Below are 18,919 nucleotides of genomic sequence, written 5' to 3' on the forward strand. Positions count from 1 at the left end.
TCTGGCACAGCAATATGCATGCCGGGCCGGCGCCCGGCAATACACAAAGGAACCAGCTCATTTGACCGAATAGTAGCGTAAAAAAATACAGCTTCTGGGCAAAAGTTCAAGGGATGAGAATGCGTACTGCATCCACCTTAATTATTTTTCTTTTGATCAATACAAAGAGCCTGCATACAACAGAAAAACTATATACTAAATTCAACCAAGTAAAGAAAGCAAAGTACTACAGAAAACAGGAACGCATTATTTAATCTTGAAAACTGCAAGCATTAACCACCATTATCTATGTCCCAATACTGGGATTATATTTTATGAAGTCCTTGAGCAGCTGCATACGAAGCACAGTCAATAGGTTGAAAGCCAACTCTCTCTTTCTTTAAGTCATAAACAACCTCCACGTTTTGCTGTTGGAAGCTCCCAAATACCCCAGCCGGCCCGTAATCACCATCATCCATGCTTCGGAACAGTAGGCATTTCACCACCGTCGAGTTACTTGGGGCTCCCATGGCGTAGAAGTGATTTCCTTGAGGTAAAATAAGGCTCGTGTTTTTTATGAAATGGAAAGTTATTGTAGGAAGGAGATCATCCATAATGTTATTATTCGTACATGGAACTCTATAACAAAGATCAAAACCTGTTCTCATCTCCATATCCATGGCTCTAGGATAAGATATTTCTGATTGCAGAAGTGAAAGAAGTTGTGAGTACAATGGCTCAGGAAGGTGAGTATAAGTGGTTCCCGAATCTATCAACATGGCCCCATTACCTTGCAAATCAAAATCACTCAACTTCAATGGCACTTTGATTGCACTGACATTGCCTACAGATATGGCCTCTAGACCAATATAGTAGTAGTTTGGATACATGGGGCTCTTCAACATTGGGGTGAATTGTAAGTAGTCTTTAGAAGAAATGGCAGCATCTCCCACAACTAATGGGCTTGATATATTAGGGTTATTTGCAAATTTAAAGGCTAAGAAGCAGTGGGAGAAGCCCTTTTGCAGGAACCCTAGTTGTGAAGGAAGAGAAAGTGCACCCCTACCAAACCCTGCAATGCCAATAGGTTCTCTATATGTAGAACCAACGCACCCAAAACAAAACTTTGGGGTTTCTCTAGTGACAGAACTAGGCTTATTAGTTCCATGAACCCTAAGTGTATCCCTAGTAAGTGTCCCAGTGACAACCCCACCTGCACCATAGGTATAAGCAAATGAAGGGCATGGTCTGGGGCACGTGGCTTTGAGAAGGGTAAGCAACGAGCATCCAGCCATAGTGCAAGGATCAAGATAACTATCTGAGCTATGGACATTGACGCAGAAGGAGCTGCCACAAAGATCCCTAGCTGATGAAGAAGAAAAAGAGGGAGAGAAATTGGCTGTCAACTTATTGTTCCTGTAGTCATCACAATCTATGCAATCGAATGTTAGATTCCCACAAGGAACCCAGGTAAGGTCACTCCCCGTATCCACGTATACTTGAATGATTTGTGCAGGTGTCCCCAAATTAAGAGATATTAAATACCCATCTCTAACCCCCCTCAGCGGCTCCATCATGTCTGAGACTTCCGATGGTCTCTTTGCTGAGTTCCTATAGGAGGCTTTTGGAGAAGGAAGGGAGGTCCTAGAACGAGTCATACCAAGGACCAGTACTGAATTAGGGTTTCTCTGCTGTTCGGCTTGAGTTTGGCCAATATTCAACATTATTGGTAAGAGTAGAAGGAATATGAGAAAGCTGGCAGTTGTGAACGGTGATATTGTGGCCATCGTGGCTAGTTTCAATTTAATTTCTTGGTGTATGTTGAGATCAGTAGGCGTGCTTAGTGAGAGGTATTTATAGAACACAAGTATCGATATCTAATATTGAAGTTAACAAGCCGAAATTAAAGTTTTATTAAATATATGTATATGCAGTGAGCTGACAGTACCTCTCCATTAATATGAGCCGCATATAAAATTAGATTTTTAATCAACACACCCTAGTTTGGTTACCCATTTTCAGATGAGATGATATATTTTGTTAAAAGTTATAAAATATTATTATAATATAATTTTAAAAGTTGAATTGTTTATTATATTTTGTGTGGGAGCTTGGAAGAATTGTAATGATTATATAAGAAGAGATGAGATGCGATCGTTTGGTTTTGTGTAATCAAACCAACCTATCTTTTGTGGTATGCTTTTTTCAGGTCTGAGATCACTCGAATCCTCTTGACTGCAAATAATTTATATTGGTCATCAAATTGGGAGAGTTTTTCCTTTAATTACTTTGCGGGAACACATTGCCAAGGGATATAAATATAACCCACATAGAGTGGATAGGTTATGAAGATAGTTATCATTGTCGTTAAATCCCACATTAGCTATTTATTAAGAGTGGGCTTAATAGGACCTGGAGGGAGATGATAGGCATCTGGTTTAGGCGTGCAACACGATCCACTCAAAAAGGTATTTTGTTTGGCATTATCCCATCAATTGTGACTTGGAGACTTTGGATGAGACATGGTAAAACGAGAATGGAAGGCTATAATGAGGCCTTTGAATATGTTTGGTATTCTATCAAATTCTGGTTGGCTAACATCATTCAAGGGATTAATAAGGTTACTCATATAAATAGGGGTGGATATGGATGTGATTAAAAATCTGAACTTACCTTTGATCCCTTTGAAAAAGAAAGATGTAAGGGTGGTTTATTGGTGTAAACCAGAAGCAAGTCGATACAAACTAAATGTTGATGAGAGCAGTGTAGGGAATCCGGGGCAAACAGGTGCAGGTGGCTTAATCAGGGATGAGAGTGATAATGTTCTTACTACTTTTTTGGTTTCTCTTGGGTATGATACTAATAATTTTGCTGAGTTGAGAGCCGTTTTGGAGGGTTTGAAACGTTGTAACATGCTCGATATAATTGAAGTGGATATTGAAACTGCTATAAGGGATTGATTTATGAGTGAATCATATTTATAGAGAGGGTAATGCTCCAACGAACTTTTTAGGCAAACAGGGTACTCAAAACGTTACTAGAGATTGAAGTTCTTTGCAACAGATGCCTAGAATTTTAAGGACTTTGATCAGAACTGATAAGATTGGTTTACCTTATTTGAGAGTTTCTTAGTCTTATGGTTTCATTGGTTGGTTTTTGGGATTGTTTGTAACCATATCTTTTATATGTTAGAGGAGCTTATTTATTAAAAAAAAGAAAAAGTAAGAGTAGGCTTTATATATAAAGAATTGTTACAAAGAAGCTTTACACCACACATCTCCACTTAACTAACATGTGATTTGTTATTTTTGTCCTTATATTTAAATACATATATTTAAGCATTAAGATAGAAGAACAATTTTTTTTTTTTTTAAATTACATATTGATTAGGTGATAGTGTGTGGTCATGTAAGGCATTCAATTTCTCTTCTATCTGTTGGGATTATAGCAAAAGTGTTGCTAGCTAGCCCTTACCTTAGGTTCTTGCACATCATGCAAGATAGGATTCCTTTTTTTTTGTTTTTCGGCGAGTAAATTCAATTATATATGATTCTAGTAGTGGTATATAAGTACTGTGTACCTGCAGATACAAAGGATATTATAAAGAAACTAACACCATAAACTCCTTAGCCTAGTGATCTGTAAAACGCCACTATAAGTACTACATCCGGAAAGGCTAACATGTTAGGCATAGACTAGCTAGAAATCCTCTATATATATATATATAGTGTATCTTTGTTCAAATCTTTAAAAGTTGCATGTATATTTTATTATATTTGTGCCGCATCTGTGCGTGATTTTAGTTTTTCAATATATAATATCGAAAAATTACTGTTATATATCTATTCATTACATTACATTGTATGCCTTATATTGATATTTTGCTTTATGGATCTAATATTTAATTTAAGCATAAGTAGTAGTACTAGTAATTATTTGATTAATTGATCATTGAGCCATTAATTATATATATCTATTATACTAATGATCTATAATTAAGTCTACTAATCTATATGATATTCCAATTGTGTAAAATTGGTGCAAATTACAATATAATAACAGGTAATGATCATATAATTTCAAGCAATTATGCCGCTTTGGCAGCTCGTATCGAGATGAATTAAGCGTGAATTTGCTTAGCTAACACCGTGATGAAGAGGAGAAGAAACGTAATTAAAATGCTAACGAAGCTAAATGACGATAAAGATAATATTAATGTATATGTGTTTATTCTACATTATAAGTATAATGAATTAATAGCGTCAAAAGCGCAAAAAGGGGTAATTAATTAGTGATTCATCTCAACTCATCTCACCTCAACTCACTATTCAAATAGAACCTAAGATTTAATTAATTAACTTGATCGATGTGGTAGGCTTAAATGAATCTTAACCTAAGATATAAGGATGTTTGAAAAAGTTTTTCATCTTATCTAATCTCATTCCAAATATCATTTAAATACAAACACTTTCAAACTAATTATCACAATTTTTTCAAACTAATAATTACAATTTTCCCAAACTTTCAGATAAAAAACAAAAAAAATAATTCAAATTTTCAAAATAAAAATTATATTAAAAAATTATATTCTAACAACATTTTAATTTTATAGTATTTTTTATTTAAATTTTTCTCTATTCTTTTCCAAAATCAAATAAATACTTAAATCAAACTATCTTACTACTATTCACAAATTATCGTACTATTATTCACAAAATTTTCATTTCATCTCATTCCCCAAGCATCCTCTTGACTCGTTTGTTTTCACAATTTCTCTCAACTCATCTCATCTCATATCATTTAATTATTATAATTTTTTCAATTTTCCACATAAAATAAAATAAACAATTCAACTTTTTCTAATCCCAAAACAAAAATAATATTAAAAAAATATATTCTAAAAATATTTTATTCAACTTTTAACTTTAATCTGATCAACTCATCTCATCTGTGAAAACAAATGAGACCACACATGATAAAGTGATCAACAATATAGTAACTTAGGTGATGCCAAATGCAATCACAAGCAAAATATGCAAGGACTTTTCATTTGATATCAAGATCTGGCTAACAAGTTCGTCATTTGGTATTTAATTTGTATTCCAAAATTGCTTATTAACTACTACAACATAATGCAGTTTTTATGATGGATGAAATCGCCACAAAATGTTTTGCATGACGGTTAAAAACTGTCCATTTACCGACACAACAACCGCATCACGAAATATATATTGTGTTAGTTTACTATTCATCCATCACTAAAAAATATTTTTTTATGACAAATTGAAATCTGTGGTTCAATTTATTATGCGAATGTGATGACCAACTACTTTTGATGGTCCATTTTTGTCATAGAAAGTACGAGCAAACATATGTCTACATGTTCAAACGAGAATCGATTTGTTTATGGCTGACTCACATTCGAACATTATTTTCTAACATTCGATTATGTTAGTGTGAATGAACAGTTAGTAAAACACGTTAGCATGTATACATCGTTCGAACGTTGGCAATGTGACATTAGAATGCTACAATATTTTTAGTTCGAACGTCAGTTATCATTAGTTCGAACGTGAGGAGATACACATTCGGATGTGCAAGGCTACGATTGCACGTTGTACAACACTATATGTTTGAACGTGATATTCTATTTTCGGACGTTGATGCTTTTGAATGTTTACCATCGCAAGTATCAACTGATTGCGGTTCGGACATTTTTGATCGTGTGTGGTTTACATTCGAATGTAAATTCAATCATAATTAATAAATAGATAAAATTAGATATTACACTAAGTATCCAAATTGTATCATGCCAAATAATAGACAATCTTTGAAAATTGTTTGAGACTTAGGCTACAAAATAAAATCATATGAAAAAGATAAAAATTATTTGAAACATAGATTAAAGTTCATTTCTTCTTATTTTCCCGACCATCGAGATCCTCCTGCAGTGACATCCCGCATTTCATGTAGACCAACATCTCCCTCTATATTTGTTCTTACACTTCAATACATGTTCTTTCCTTCTACTCTCTTTACTGCTCCTGTAAACCCTTCTCCAACTTTGACTATCGAGACAGGAGATCCTCCAACTCTTGCTGTCTTGCCTTCATTTGCTCAATCTCTGGGCACACAATGTCCAAATATTTGTTAAGATTATTCACTCTTGAATCCAAAGTCGTGGAGGATGAACTGACACGCATGAAAGAACTTCCCAATCCTCTCACCAAACCAGACTTGGTCCCGAGGATCTGGATAAATATGTCAATGTTACTAGGAGATGATTCTTTAGAAGCAGACTATAGCTCAATCATTTTCTCCTACAATAACTACAAAAACTACAATAAGTAACAAAAAAATAAAAAATAGTGGAAAAACCTGCAAAACAAATGATATCTATAATGACATAATGGTTTGAAAACTAAATTTAACTATATAAGGTTTCCAGGATCTCCCAAGCATCATGGGAAGACTCAATTGATCACTTGTGACAAAGGGGCAAAAACAATTGAGCTATTGAGCCAACCAAGGATTAGTTGGTCAATGCATAGCCATTGTGCTACTGCAGGATTGGGTTGCAATGTGTCATCCTCATTGATGGTGTGGTCGAGGGACACTAAACTTCATTCTTAACGTAGCGAATGAGCCCCCAGGGCCATGTAGGATAGGCACTGTCTATGCCTTCCACAAGAGATGGTTGATGCTAGCTTTATGGAGATGTTTGGCAAATGGGTGTGGCTTGGGGAAAAAGGGAGTGAAGCAAGATTATCCATAGGCAAGACGGAAGAGGTGGAGGCGAATTCCATTGGTAATAACTTGTGGGCATTTGATACCATGTAGGGAAATTAGCCTGCCTCATATATGAGGTTCTTGTATTGATTTATAGAGGAATTTACAAATGTCAACTATGAGTATACAACTGTGTTACCATCTAGACAATTAGCCATAGAAGGAAAGTAAATATTATAGTATCAATTTTGCATAATATTGGCAAAATCATGGTAGCATCTATGGTAGTCAATACTAAAGGAATATTGCCTTGTTGCCTTGTCAGTTAGAACTTATTGTTTCTAAAACTTTGCAAATGGGAAAAAGTTTGTGCAGATTAAAATTTTCACGTTCAAACAAAAATTTTAAAATGTTCAAATGGAAAATAAAAAGTAGGATGCATAGATGACGACTTTAGCTGCTATTAAAAGATTATTTATTAATGGAACAATGCCATTTTATTGTTCTCAACTTGTTACAACGATGTTTCCCGCTGTAAAACAAAAATCCAATCAATTTATAGATCAATTACGTAATTTAGTTTTATTGCAACTTGGTCTCTCTTAGACCTTACAATTGTGGATCTTCAATATTTTATATCTTGTACAAACTACCAAATTTTTCATTGATATATTCATTTTTTTTTTGTTTGATCTTGAACTAAACTTGATCGAAATCAATTATAATTTTAATAAATTTTGTTATTAGTTAACCGTGCGCATGTAAACATTTTCGAATGTTTCTACATTAACGCTTGCACCTAAAGTTTTAGGATCAATGTTCGAACGTACGTGTGCACAATGGGAAATTAAAACAATACACGTTCGAACGTTAGTAAGATAATGTTTGAATGTTACGTGGCAATAAGTACATAGTTCGAACGACTCAAAATCATTTTCACCAAAACTTAGAAACCAATCATTGCTACTCTGCTGTCTAACGTCTCCAGTGCCGCCATTCAATGCCTCCAAACCCTAACGACAACGTTAGTTCCCCTCTCCTATGATTTTTATAGTGTTTTCAATTGAATTTAAGTGGACTTTAGTGTGAACCAAAACCCATTTTGGTCTTGGGAATTTAGTCATTTTTCAGCCACCGTGGCCGGCTAATGGCCACCGTAGGAAAGCTACACTAAGTGTACCTTTCATTTCTACAGTGGCCATTTCTCCAATAGTGGTGTGGTTGGGGAGATCGGAGATGGCTCATTCGACTCAACCAACTCTGAAATCTCCATAATTTTTATGTTTGCACATACGTATGTACGATCAAATGTAATTAGTACTTGTAATTAACATTCGAACGTAGATAGATATGCTCGAACGTAATGTTTACATGCAAATGTTATATTCACACATTCGAACATAGTTTGAGTGTTATATTTGACTATTCGAACATATCTATTACATACAAATGTAATTTACTTACATTTGCACAAAGTGATTTAGTTCTAACATTAGGAATTAATGTTTGAATGGTAGACACTATCTATGTTTGAACCGTAACATATTTACGCTCAAGCATTAATTGTTATATGCACACATGATTTTTCACGTTCACTTATAACCTTGTAGTTCAAACGTAAATTACTCTTGTTCAAACGTATATGTTGATGCTCAAATATTCTGAGAAATAATTTGAATTTTATTTATCGTAGTTCGAACATACATTCAAACACATATTTTAATCAATCACGTTAATAAATAAGTCTTAAGTATTATATAATGAAATGAGTAATGAATTTATTTATGTGTTTTTAGCAGGACATCTCTCATAAGTGCACTACACGAAAACATGTTTGGGAAGGAACCCTAGACAATTTAAGGATTAGCGTTTGAATAATTATGACTAAAAGCGAGATCAAGATCGACGAGTAAGGCTGAGCAAAAATCCAAAAATTGACTCCGAATCTGACTCCGCTCCGACAAAATGGAGTTGGATTCAAAGTCTTTTTTAATTTTTCAGTCAGAGTCATAATTGTGCTAGACCGACTCCGACTTTGATTTGATCCAACTCCGACTCTGACTCCGACTTTGTCCTCTGACTCTAAGTCCAATATTGTACATATGTTGTAAAAAATATGTATTTATCTATACATTTATCATATATACTAGTATAGTTATATAATTAAATTCAATAATATACTTGTATGAGCTAATTATTATAAAATAATATACTTATACTATAAAAAAATAGACTAATAATAATTTAGTATATGTACACATCATAGTATTACAACCATACATAATTGAGTATATATAAAAGTTAGACACTAGTATTAAAATAAGTCTAGTATAATAAGTTAATAACACATAATACTAATTTACTAAAGTATAATAACATACAATTAGACATAAGAAATAAGGAGTGAAAACTTTTTGGTTCGGACAAAAAAACCAATCGGACCGAATTGTTTGGTCTAGATTGGACTGGACTGAAATGCTTAATGGTTGGTTTTGGTCCTATTTGTATGGAGATTTCAAGAATCGATCCGGTCTCGGGGTGAGGTTTTTTCACCCCAGACTGGACGGAACTGACAGAATTACAAATATATATATATTTTTAAATACTTTTTTATAAATTATATTTATTATTTTATATAGTAGTTGTATAATTGAATTATGTAATTTTAATCTAACCTATTATCGTTGACAATATAAAATGTTAAATATATAATTATTAACAGGCTATCAATTAACTAATATATCATATGACTCATGATAAATCATAAATTCATAATATCATATGCAAATATTCATAATATTTTATGCAAAGATACATATTCTATTTTTTTCCTTTTATTTGGAGTTTGGATGCTATTGCATTTTTCAATTTGATTTTCTCTATTTTTTTAAGTTTTTAACTTGAGCGCTGCTACTCTGCCACCTGAGCAGTACCGTTCAAACTGATCGCAAGCTAGTTTTGTAAGTTTTTTTTTTTATTTTTCTATTCACATTTTTTTAATATATTTAAATATTTTTAAAAAATAAAAAAATACATCAAAACACTTAAAATCACTTCCTTAATTACTTAGTAAAAAAAAAAAAAAAAAAAAATTAACCAAGCCATTTGAGTGGTACACTTGGGGAGGCAAAATAACTTTTCTCTTTTAACTTTATTATAGAGAATGAATGGATATGAATAATTTTGATAATTTTTCCAAAATTTTTTAGGCTATTTTTAAATACAAAATGTGCAAATAAAGTTAAATTGTTATATTACTAAAAATTATAAACATTGCTGGATTTGTTTTTATACTAATGGGCCGAAAATAAACATTTTGGTTTTTTTTTTTTTTTTTATATAATGATGGAGTGAGAATTTGTATGATTGGGCCCTCATTTTAAACTAGCCTAGACCGATACGGACCTACCGGCTTGATAGTTAATGGTCTGGTCTGATTTGGAAAAATGGTGGATCAAAATTTTCGGTTTGCGACCCCCTTGAACCAAAGTAGACCGGACCGTTTACACCCCTAAAATTAAGTCTAGTGTAAGAATAAGTTATTAATAAGTTAAACACTAGTATAATATAATAACATGTAATACTATAATATAGAAATAATATAGAAATAAGTCTAATTTTATAAGTTAATAACATATAATACTATAGTAAAATAAAATGTAATTAGATACTAGAAATATAATGTAGTACTCTAATATGAAAACATGTAATTAGAACTATAGTACTATAAGTCTAGTATAAAAATAAATTAGATATTAGTATAGAAGTAAATCAACAGTGAATGATTTAGTTTTAGTTTTTAATTTTTTGGAGAAATTAAAATTTGAAATCCCACAAAAAATTCTTTTTTAAAAATGGGCTAAATATGAAGCTAAAAAGTTAAAAAACATTCCAAATCAAACTCTACTTCGAAAAGTTAGAGCCAGAGTCGGATTGGAGTCTACACAAGTCGAAGTCAGATTTAGGGGAATCCAACTCCGACTAAGTCGGTGCTCACCCCTATCAATGAGTTCAACTACATAACTTGGCAGGGCAAGAGTTTGAGGTCCCTTTTTATTGCTAGAAGGTGGACTAGCATATGCGCACTGACAGGGGAAGATATACATGCATATGCGAGACATGCCACAGTCTGAAGATACTCACACTGTATCTATAAGTGGTGCTGAGTTGAGGTATTGGCAGAAGTCTTCACCAACCTACTTGGGACCCCCTAAAGATTATGACCATGATGACGACTTCTTTTGTCTCACGGGGAGATACCGCACCCCATTTGAGATGAAGAATTCATTTTAGCAGAACATGCTGCTCCAGTGTTTCAGGATGTTGTAACTCACACTTGCAACAAATGTAGATTCGGTGGCACATAAGGCCACCTTCAGTCGGACTCGTGTGTAGTTCCTTCTATGCTTGGCACGTGGAGATCCTGTTGGCTTGCCATTGCAGGTATTTATGAGGAACCACTAAGCCAGTGTCATCTCTATCGACAACCTTCCATATGGGGTGATCATTACTCGTTTGCAACCATAGCATGGAGTGCCACTCCAAGTTGATGAGTGGTTGGTTGAGCAAATGAGCCCATTTGACATGACCTCACATTGGCGCAACCTTGGGTAGGCGGAGGTGCATGCTCGGTGTGAGGTTGTGCCTTTGCCAGATCTTGCATCACCGACCCAGCCTGAGGTTGGTGTTGCTCTTCACAACGGGAGTACTAGTGCGTAACTGATGGGTGGAGCTACAAGGGATGCACGTCCTACTTGGCTCTATGCGATTGTGTCGAATATTATTGCTCACGTCGACATACAGATTGGTTCGCTTCGGGCATCAGTAGAGGACAATATGTCCTCAATTGGACATCATTTAGATATCCTCAACGAATAGTTAAACACGTTGTCGGATGAATTTCATACTTATTTACACAACGAGTTTTGAGCTCCACTGATCCATTTTTTACTTTCATTTTATGTCATTTTCTTTTTTCTCTTTGTGCAATGAACAATACCAATTAATATATTTTGTGTATATGTATTTAGCTTAAAAAAAAAAAAATTTAATGTTTAATGTCGTGTTTAATATTATGTTCCTTGTTTTAGTTTGGATATTTAAAATTTTCAAATTTAAAGTCCAATATAGATGCGTTCGAACGTTAAGCATATATGTTCTCACATTAGTGCATATCGTGCGCACCGGAAGAAATTATGTTTGAACGGTATATCAATAATGTTTGCATGTTGCTAGTAACATTTCAAAGTAACTCAGCTAAACAGTATAAATGTAATTTTAAAACAGTACGTTTGCAAGTAAATCTAGTAAAATTCAAATAAACTTTAACATTGTTCGATATCTATAAATATATATTTGAATGCACTATCTACGTTTGCATGTTTGATGATATACATTCAAACGTACTTAACTACAAAGCAATAACATATTGTTAACGTTCGAACATACAAATCTTAAAAGTTCAAATGTTGGTCAAATTATCTTCCAATTTTAGTGATGGTTTAAAACTACCGGCGACTAATTTATCGCCGCTAAAAAACTAAAAGTTAAATTCTCCTAAACCAGCGATGTACAAATCGCTACTAAAACATCAATACCAGCGATTAAAAATTCACCGCAAAAAAATTTAAATAGCAGAACGTAAATTACGGCGATACTAAAACTCGCTGTCTATAAGTATATAGTGGCGATTTAAATATCGCCACTATATACTTATCGAATTGAAAAGTCAATTAGAAGCGAGTAAAAACTCGCTGCAAAATAGTATTTGGCAGCGATCTAATATTCGCTGGGAAATACTATTAATAATATTGCGGCGATAAAAAAATCGCCGCCTATTAATAAAGACCGGCGATAATTAATCGCTGCCATATGCAACTATACGGCGATTTTGATATTACGGCGATTTTGGTGAGTCGCTGGCAAATATATTTGGCAACGATATTTTCATTTTTAGCGGCAAAAATTAATCGCTGCAACTAATCTATCCCAGCGTTAACAACAGAATCCTATATTGATTTTGCGGCGATTAAGTTGTAATAAGCAGCGAAGACAAATTTGCCGGGATATTAATATATGGCGGCGAGTTTTGGGTTCCGTTGGACTAGATCTAAAGTGGGGCGTTAATACCGGCGATCTTGCAGCGACTTAAAAATCGCTGGGGTAGATGTATGACAGCGATTTTGGGTGTATAGCCAGCGATACATAATCGCTGGTAAAAGTGTTGAACCTTGTAGTGAATTTTAAACTGACTCAAAAACTAAAATTTGTTTTAGTGAATATTGGTGTGGGTTTTTTTTTTCCTTTTTTCATTTTTTTTTTATCTCTACTTAATTAGTTTTTGAAAAATAAAGCTGAAGGTAGAACATTATTTAATGTATTATTAAGAATTGACATGGAATGGAATGGTTGACGTTGTTGGTACGTATATAGTGGAGCCTAATGAGTGAAAATTCGTACGTATATAGTGGAGCTTAATGAGTGAAAATTCATCCATATCATGACAAAAAAGATTGATGTGGCATTTCCACGAATCGAAAGATTATAAAGATCACGAAAAGTTTAATATATACTAATTAAAAAGTGCCAATAAGATCAGCATATAAATTCTTGAAATATATATAAGATTTGTTTCTCTCTATCTTCTATATGATAAGTACTACTGGCCGCATATAGAGAATTTTAAGGGATTCAGATCATTTCCATGTCTTTCACATGCACGATCCAACGAAATTAATTAGGTGGTGAGTCTAACAGTACTAGTGCTAAGTGCTAATTAACTACTTTCTTGAAGATGCACAAACTACAGGTGGATGTGTTTTTCTTTGAAGGATGGAATTTGAGGAAGCTCGGGACCAGTTGAAGTTTCGGCCTTCAAGTAAAGGATCACGTGTGTATATATATATATATATATATATTTATATATATATATATATATATTGTGAGCAATCACGTACCATTTGAGAAACTAATCAAGACTTGTGGAAACAGTTTATGCACGTACGTTGAGCTTGCATCTATGTATATTATAACTAGCTACTAATATGTTAGGTTTAAGATCATTAATCCTAAAAGAAAAAAATCAATCATTTCTAATAATTATTATATTTTGTATCTCCAAAAGCTCAATTTTGATATTATTGACTGACGTTAGTACGTCGTGAGTAAGAACTCCATGCTTCGTATTGATGTCATAAAGGAAGATCAGAAGCAACGATCCCATGATATTTAAAAACTTGATCAGCCTTGAACTTCTTTCATTTCTCAAAAAACAACCTTTATAGATAAAAATGTAACGGCATTGTGTCACAAGTTTGATTAACCAGAAGCAGATTGAAGGGGGCAGACGGAGGCCTAGTGTGGCCGGAGACAAAAATTTGGCTTGGGGGCGGATTTATATGTTGATTTTATGTGTACATGTATTTTTGTTTATGTATATGTATGTATTATGCCTTTAATTACAAGGAAAATTTGACAACATATTTTAGAGTCATCTCATTTTCTGAAGGGTGAGGTTATTACTGACAAAGCAATTAACAGGGAAGCATTCAACACAACTATGGAAAAAGTGTGGAGACTAGATGGCTGGATTCAATTCAAAGCAGTTGGTGATCACAACAGATTTTTACTAGAATTTCAACATGAGTTTGATAAAAAAAGTTATACTAGGCCATGGTCTTTCGATAGAAATCTGATCTGTATCCAAGAATTTGAAAGAAACATTCCAGCAAAAGATATCTCCTTCTCCAAAGTGTGCTTCTGGGTGCAATTACACAACATGCCTTTGGCATGCATGACAAAGGAGATTGGCTTGCAAATAGGATCGGTACTTGGTGAAGTCCTAAGTGTGGAAGCTGACGATAAAGGCTTTGGTTGGGAAAAATTCCTAAGAGTGAGTGCTGAGATAGATATCACAAAATCATTAATCCGTGGTAGATTCCTGAAAGTTGATGAGAAGAAAATGTGGATCCCTTTCAAGTATGAAAGACTCCCTATGTTCTACTTTCATTGTGGAGTTATCATACATTTGAGGAAAAGCTGTCCGAGAATGAACCAAGGCAGTCACTTGTCTGATGAGGCACAAAGCCAATATGGATCATGGCTACGTGCATCCCTTGCACAAAACAATAACAGTGAATCAAGGAAGTTAGGGGGAGAGCCAGCAGCACAATCAAAGGTTGATCAAGAACATAAATTGTTCGACGAGAAACTCAAGCAGGACAATGGAAAAGGCAACTCCAATTCTCAGGCACAATTAGGGGTGACAATTGAGAAGATCCCTGAAACCAAGGAGAAGATTGCTCAATCAGAAAAAGCTAGAATAATGTAGATTGTCTTAAATTAAAGGAGTGAGGGGGAAAATGACTTGCCATCACCTATGACTTTCACTACTCGCCCTCCTGAAGATGGTACTGGCTCAGAAAAGGAAAGTCTCTCCATATTGAATTCTAGTCCCCAAAATAAGGAGATTATGGAAGGTGTGGATGACAAGAATACAAAAGATGTAGAGAAATTTGTTTCCACCAACTTTTTAGCTGACTCATTGTCTAATCAAGTAAGTTCCCTAAATCAGTTTCTTTCTAATCAGATTAAAGTTCTAGCTCAACCTAAAAAACAAGCTAGCTGGAAGAGAAGAACTAGGAACAAATTTTTTAATGATCAAGCTATCCCCCAAGATATTACCAAGCAGATTGGAGAGCAAACTACAAAGAAATGGAATGATGGTGAAGGGGAGATGATGGAAATTAAAAATATGTTTATACTAAAAAGCTAAGCACATGCTCACTAATGAAGGGTGTTTTAACCAAGAAGGATTGGCCATGGCTGCTAAGAAGCCCCACCAACAGCCATGAGTTACCTAAGTCGGAACTGCTGGAGGCTTTGTCGTGGGGTTTGGAAACCCTCAGACAATTAGAGAACCCCACCAGATGGTGAAGGCTAAGTTCCCAGGCTATATTTTTTTGACTGAGAATAAGCGTGGTAGGAACAAGGTGGAGAAAGTGAGGAAGAGTGTTGGCTATGAGCACAATTTTATTGTTGATAGTAAGGGTCTAAGTGGTGGTATTGCTTTTTTGTGGAAAGACCACATAACTGCTGCTTTAGAATCATATATCCAAAGTCACATATCTTTAAGAGTCACAGATCCAGGAAGTGGCAAGCTCTGGTTTCTAACAGGTTTTTATGGGAATCCTTTGACTGCTAAAAGGATGTCCAGTTGGAGTTTACTTAGAGCTTTAAAGCCAAGCATGGAAGTACCACGATTATGTGTTGGAGATTTCAATGAGATACTCCATCAGTTTGAGAAATGTAGGGCAGCAGTGAGGTCATTTCGTCAATTGGAGACTTTTAGAGAAGCTGTAGAAGACTGTGGACTCAATGACCTAGGCTACATTGGCAATAAATACACATGGACCAACAACAAAGAAGGCAAGCTATTTACCAAAGAAAGACTTGACAAAGTTTTTGGAAGTTCAAACTGGCATGACTTGTACTTTGGAACATCAACGAGAACTCTTACAACACAAAGCTCAGATCACTGCCCCTACTGGTTGCAATGCAAAACAATTGGAGTGATGCTAGGAAAGGGGAAAAAATATTTAGATATGAAACCAGTTGGGCTCAGAGAGAGGACTACCACTCAATTATTATGGAGATGTGGAACAAACTTGCACTTGCTACCACTAAGCTTATGGTTACTACTACTGGGCTATAAAGATGCAAAGATAAACTTACAGATTGGAGTAGGAAGACTTTTGGTAACCAAAAAAGCCAAATCTCTTCCAAATTGAACTAGATCCAACTACTTCAGAAAAATAACCAGGGTGACTTGACAAGCAATATTAAGCAACTGCAGAGGGAAGTGGATTTATTGTTAGAGGAAAAAAATCTCAAGTGGAAGTAAAGGGCTAAACAAAGATGGCTAAAGGAAGGGGATAGAAACACAAAGTTCTTCCGTACATGTGCAAACCAAAGAAGAAAAACCAACTCCATAAACAAAGTAACAGATGAAGTTGGTAACTTGGTAACAGAACCTGCAGAGATCAGCAAAGAGTTTCAAATATACTTCCAGGAGCTGTTTAATCTTCCTGACCTAAAGGTATTGAAGAATGCTTGCAGTCCATGAAAGTAAATGTTGAGATGAAAGCTTCTCTTGATGTAGGATAGAAGTGAGAAGGAGGACTAGAAACAGAGTAATAGGAAATAGAGAAGAGAAATGAACTAGAAGAGAAGAGAGGAAGAAGAAGAAAGCGAAGAGGGACTGGAAGGAGGCGGCTAGCGCTCAACTCTGCATTCAAAATAACTACCTTCCAATATTCCTTAAGATGTCTTTAAGTAGTAGGGCAATACAAACCCTAAATGAAATAACTAACACATTAATAAAATAACAAAATAGAAAATATCTTTAAATAGTAGGGTAATACAAACCCTAAATAAAATAGACAAGACATTAATAAAATAAATAAAACATTAATAGGAGATGTCCTCATCAACTCTCCTGGGGTGGAAAAGCTTGACTCTGTCGAGTTGACGAGTCACACTAAGGCTGCAATCAATCACCCAACTATAAGCTAAGTGGTTGAGCACGCTTCTTCTGACGGCCATAAACACGTGTAAGTGGAGGTATGGTGTCCCTATCGACTTCTCTAGAATAGGTGGCTGGTGACCCAGGCAAAGGAAGATCCTGCTGGCTTTGATAAAGCTTCAATAAATCTGGATCAAGCTGCTGGAGTGTTTCTTTGGGAATCCATGTACAGTCAGAATCTGGTCAATCGACCCAATGAACAACGAAACGCTGAACCTCTCCATCATTTGTCAACACAATTTGTTCATCTAGAATAGTATCAATTTTATCTTTGTGTGCTGTGATAGATGGTAGTGGATTAGGAGTGACAAAAGGTTCAGGGTCAGGGTTCACAGATGGAGGCAGAAAAGGATCACCGGAGGGATTGAAATGGCCTTTGTAAGCAACTAAGTCCTCAACATTGAAAGTAGAGTGGTAACCAAAATGTAATGGAAGATCAATAATATATGCATTTGGACCAACACGCATTAAAATTTTAAAAGGACAGCACTACGTGCTTGCAATTTGGAAGCGGATCCAGGTGGATGCCGTTCCTGTCTAATTCGAATCATAACATAATCCCCAACTTTAAATTCAACATATCGTTTATGCAAATCAGCTCGCAGTTTATATGATGCATTACTGGCCTCAAGTTGTTTATTGATCTCAATATGCAAGTCATGAAGATGTTGAACAAAAGCCTCAGCTGACACAGATACATGAGCATGAGGAGACATGGGAATAAGGTCTAAAGACTTCCTAGGTTTGTAGCCATGAACAGCTTCAAAAGGACTCATACCTATAGACCGATTCACCGAACTGTTATATGCAATCTGAGCTGTAGGGAGGATCAAATCCCAATTCCTAAGATTTTCCTGGACCAGACATCTTAATAAGTTGCCAAGACTGCAGTTAACAACTTCAGTTTGACCATCTGTCTGGGGGTGGTAAGCAGTGGAGAATTTCAATTTAGTGCCAACCATATGCCATAGGGTTCTCCAAAAATGACTTGTGAAACGAACATCCCTATCTGAAACAATAGTCTTAGGAAGACCATACAACTTGACAATCTCGTTAAAGTACAACGTAGCGACCTTAGACGCATCTAAATTTTTGCTACAAGGGATAAAGTGAGCCATTTTCGAGAAACGGTCCACTACAACAAAAATAGAATCATACTTCTTTAGAGTGCGTGGAAGTCCTAACACAAAATCCATACTAACGTCTTACCAAGGACAACTAGGGACAGGAAGGGGTGTGTAGAGACCAGTATTTTGTCGCTTTTGTTTGGCTAATTGACACGTGTTACAGGTGCTAACTATTTTAGCCACATCTCTCTTCAAGCTAGGCCAATAGAATTGACGTTCAATCTCTCTTCTATGGTCTTATCATGTCCAAAATGTCCAGCCAAGCCTCCGGCATGAAGTCCGAGGGATGCACAACTTATTGGTTTTAAAAAGATAACCATCCTCCAAATGGAAACCATCAGTGGTATCCGACTGCCCGCTTTGCAAAGCAAGAAAAGTTTTCCTAAAATCAGGACAAGACTCATACTCTTCCTTAAGTCTTTCAAAACCTATGACCTTGACATTCATGATAGACAAAAAGGAGATACGGCGGCTCAAGGCATCAGCTGCTTGGTTCTCAACG

General features: G+C 35.2%; 1 protein-coding gene across 1 annotated transcript; it reads right to left on the reverse strand.

Annotated features, from left to right (window-relative positions):
• Positions 1-242: 242 nt before the first annotated feature.
• On the reverse strand, positions 243-1,724 carry LOC109020716 (probable aspartyl protease At4g16563). Its single transcript, XM_019003237.2, has one exon. The coding sequence runs from the start codon at positions 1,701-1,703 to the stop codon at positions 306-308; it is 1,398 nt and encodes a 465-aa protein (XP_018858782.1). The 5' UTR covers positions 1,704-1,724; the 3' UTR covers positions 243-305.
• Between the last annotated feature and the right edge of the window lie 17,195 nt (positions 1,725-18,919).

The sequence above is a fragment of the Juglans regia genome, chromosome 3 (assembly GCF_001411555.2).
Source record: "Juglans regia cultivar Chandler chromosome 3, Walnut 2.0, whole genome shotgun sequence".
Taxonomy (NCBI): Eukaryota; Viridiplantae; Streptophyta; class Magnoliopsida; order Fagales; family Juglandaceae; genus Juglans; species Juglans regia.